Here is a 3635-nt window from a genome sequence, read left to right as displayed (position 1 = left end):
TACACAGAGACGGGCCTTCCCGCACACTGCTTGTGTAATTACTAACCTGTTCGTATTCCACACAAGTGGGAGCCATGGTTGTCTAAGAAAGTAGCTGCTCAAAGTAGGTAGTCCTGAAAAATTCTGAATTCTATCATACTTTGAGAAAAATCAGGACAGGGGATCTTTATTCTAAGGAATGGTTCAGAAGGTGTCTTCTCTGCTTCCTACTGACTTGATGTGTCTTCAGGAAGTCATCCAGGCCAAAATTATCACGAGATGCAACTGAACGTGTTTTTTTTAATTTATTCTCGAGCTTTGTCCCTTCTTCCCAGTTCACATTGGATGTCACATAAATGTAGCTCAGTATGCTTTTATGACATTAACGAAATAATACTTGATGTGTTTACATATGGCAGTAAAATTTAAAGCCTCCAAGACTTTGAGCAAGCACGACTTTGTGATTAACAAATATTGAACATTCAAAATGAAGTTATGCTTGTAACATACAGGAATCAAACAAACTGAAAATACACTTGAAAATACTTTAATTCAAGCATTACATCATCTTCCTTCTTAGATAATTCAAAGGTTCCCATATAGGTGTTTAAGAAAAAAATGTTGGGTTTAAGATGTTTTAAGTTACTACTGGAGCGGGTATTAAATAAATACATTTTATTAAGGAGTTGCCACACTTATGCCTTGCACTGCACTGAAGAGGATTCTGCTCTTTGGATCACAAATTCAGGACCTACACACTAAATTTTACTATGTTCGTTTACTGCAGCAGCTCCAGTAACTTGCATTACATAAATCACTGCAGAAAATTCAAGATTCTCTCCATCAAATGCTAAAATAGTTTGTTGTTCACAATTTAAAAAGAAAGCAACCTGTAAAACATTTATAACTGCTAAAAGAAAAATAAATTAAAAATCCAAAATAGTTCAGCCCAGAATATGAATGTTAACTTTAAGGAATGAGCTGTATTTTGTAATGTAATATTCTTATTGTGTTTACTTGCTAATTTATTCATTTCAGCAGTAAGCATAATGGATCCTGGTGCCTGATGTAAAAGAGAGTATTCTAGGTTAGTAATGCAATAAGCTGTGCAGTATACAGTTTTTATTGTAGTGGAAGTGATCAGAGGAATAATTAGTAAGAAATACGAGAGTAGTAAGGCTTAGAGAAGATAAAAGGGAAAGTCCGATGCTGTATTTCCTGCTTCTGTGAGAAATGCTAGAAATGCTGGATACACCCAACAGACAGCTCTGTTGTCACTTCATGTGTCAATAGTTGTGAACCTCTAAGTTCGAGTGGTTGGGGATTTGGCAGAACCTTGCCAGCTTTCATACCCCTCTCTTCCCAAACACTCAGTAGCCACAGACCACTGGGTGGAGGCCGTGCTTTGGATTTTCCCCTCCAGGATTGGTAAAAACTCCATTGACAAGACATTGGAAATCAATTTCTCATTCACCTACCCAAGAAGGAGATGTGAAGAGAGGCAGTGAGAAAACTATTCAAGGGAGTGGAGAAAGGTAAGCAAGCTTTGTAACAGCAAGCTGCATTAACCAGTTATTTTAATCAAGAGCTGACTCTAATACCAAGTTGCTCCAGTCATTTAGCAGAAACGTCCTTGAAAACCTTTGTCTTGGCTCCATTCACTCTGCCCTTCCTCTTTCTGGAACTACTTCTGTTCTTCAACTGCTGCAAAGCAGGAGATCACAAACCATTAGCAGCTTTTGAATACAGAAGATACAGACATAGAGTCTGTCTTCAGAGACATTTCACATGCACAGACTCTCCAGTGTCAGCCAAGTCTGAAGAACAGCAAATGTTCTGGTGAATTCCTGCCTCAGTTTCCTCAGCTGGACAGGTTCAGACAACGCCTCCCCAGGCTGTGTCTATATGAGCTATTTAGTTCAGGTAAGCAGTGTAGTTTTGAGGCAAATCTCCCAACTGTCCCCACTTACCGCACCTTACTTGATTCACAAAGAGATTTAAAGTCACGGGAACTGAATTTTGGATCCAACTAACTGGAAGACATGATCTAGAAGTGCATCTGATGTGCTCTAACCACTTACCGAGGGCTGTTCCATTTAGCCCAGAGCAAAACCCCTCCAAAATACTTTTCAGGTATTGAATCCAACCATTTCACTCTGTAAATCCAACAGTATTGGTCCATGTTACTTCCTGATGTTAACATTCCCTCAGAGTACTGGTTTATTCAGTCTCAGTTAGATCATGCGTAGTAAAAATCCATGCTGCTTGTCTAAAATTCAACTTCTAAAAGACTGAAGTGAGATAAATATATTTCCATATATACCATCATACCGAGGGCTGCTGTGCTGACAAATCAACTAAGAAATACAGAGGTACTATGTATACACAAACCATACAAATAATAGATAAATAAGATATGAACAGAAAATGGACTGCTCAGTAATTAAAGTGTCACACCAGATTCAGAAATATGGCCTATGGAACAGAACCCTATATAAAGGGGAACAGAAAGTGCAGGCTTGAGTGCTGTTGGTTAGAAGCCCTGCAGCCACACGATCCAGTGGCATGGTGTGCTTGAAACTAGATTTCGAGCAGAAGTAACATACAAAAGTCTTCATTAAATACTTAGAATTATAAATTATACTTATGCCTTTCACTCAACTACTCTTGAAGTACAGGAGGGAAAAAACAACCCAAGGGATTATATGGCTGTAGGGCTTCCAAATATCAGCACTCAAGTCTGCACTTACTGAAGTGAAAAATCAGCAGCCCATGCACCAAGTCAAAGCTACTTCAATGTTTCCACTGGGTAAAACACCTGGAGTTATGCCAGTATAAAGCCTACACAGCATTACAATCAGCTTCTTCTTTTATCAGTTGATATATATGCCAAAAAAGAACTCTTACCTGGCCAGCTTACTGTCAAAGTGTTTCTTTGATAATAAGTAAAAAATGAACACCTTCAACTGTCAGGAACAAGCAATTATGAACCAGATACCAAGACAATAATGGTGCTAAAAATATTTGGGACACCTTACTTTGAACTGTTATGCAAAATAAAATGTTATTCAAAATCCAGCTTCCAGAAAATTGCTTTTTGTTCTGGTAGTTCTATTAAAATGTCATACCAAAAAAGTAATTAATAGATAAATTAACTGTTTGTCCTGAGTAATTTTAATAAAACCCTAAATAACACTGCTTAATGACACCGAAGCAATAATACTCAGAGTGTCTTCTATGCACTGCAGATAATTTACAAAACGGATGTTTTTGCTTTCAGGAACAGCCAGAGTTGAGAGAATTTATAGGCACGTTTTAAGTAACTCGCCAACACAGCCCTCACCGCTGTGTCTCAAACGGTGAGTGGTATTAGAGTTCACATCTGTACGGAAACCAACTGTTTAGAGCCGAACGCTGCCAGCAGGTTGTGTTCTCGTGCAGCTGTGCGCCCGGCAGCGCAGGGACCCGGCCGAGCCCGGGCCAGGAGGCGGGGACAGGGACGCGCAGCAGAGCGGGGGCTGCGGGGCCCGCCCCGCTTCCTCGTACCCCCCCGGAACGTGAGTTGCTGCTTTCCTGGGGGGCAACAACACACTGAAACGGGCCACGGACTTTTCTGCCGACAGGGAAAAGGTGGTTGAGGCCGCGCTGGGAGCACC

General features: G+C 40.3%; 1 protein-coding gene across 1 annotated transcript in view; it reads left to right on the top strand.

Annotated features, from left to right (window-relative positions):
- The first annotated feature begins 1884 nt into the window (after positions 1 to 1884).
- The window catches only part of ACADM (acyl-CoA dehydrogenase, C-4 to C-12 straight chain), a 15320-nt gene continuing 13569 nt past the window's right edge, over positions 1885 to 3635 (top strand). The window contains exons 1-2 of the mRNA XM_009994575.1: positions 1885 to 1902; positions 3421 to 3536. Of these exons, the coding sequence (XP_009992877.1) occupies positions 1885 to 1902; positions 3421 to 3536 (134 nt within the window). The remainder of the gene's footprint in view (positions 1903 to 3420; positions 3537 to 3635) is intronic.

Source organism: Chaetura pelagica, unplaced genomic scaffold, assembly GCF_000747805.2.
Source record: "Chaetura pelagica isolate M959 unplaced genomic scaffold, ChaPel_1.0 scaffold243, whole genome shotgun sequence".
Lineage (NCBI taxonomy): Eukaryota > Metazoa > Chordata > Aves > Apodiformes > Apodidae > Chaetura > Chaetura pelagica.
This window is presented reverse-complemented; position numbering and strand designations above follow the sequence as displayed.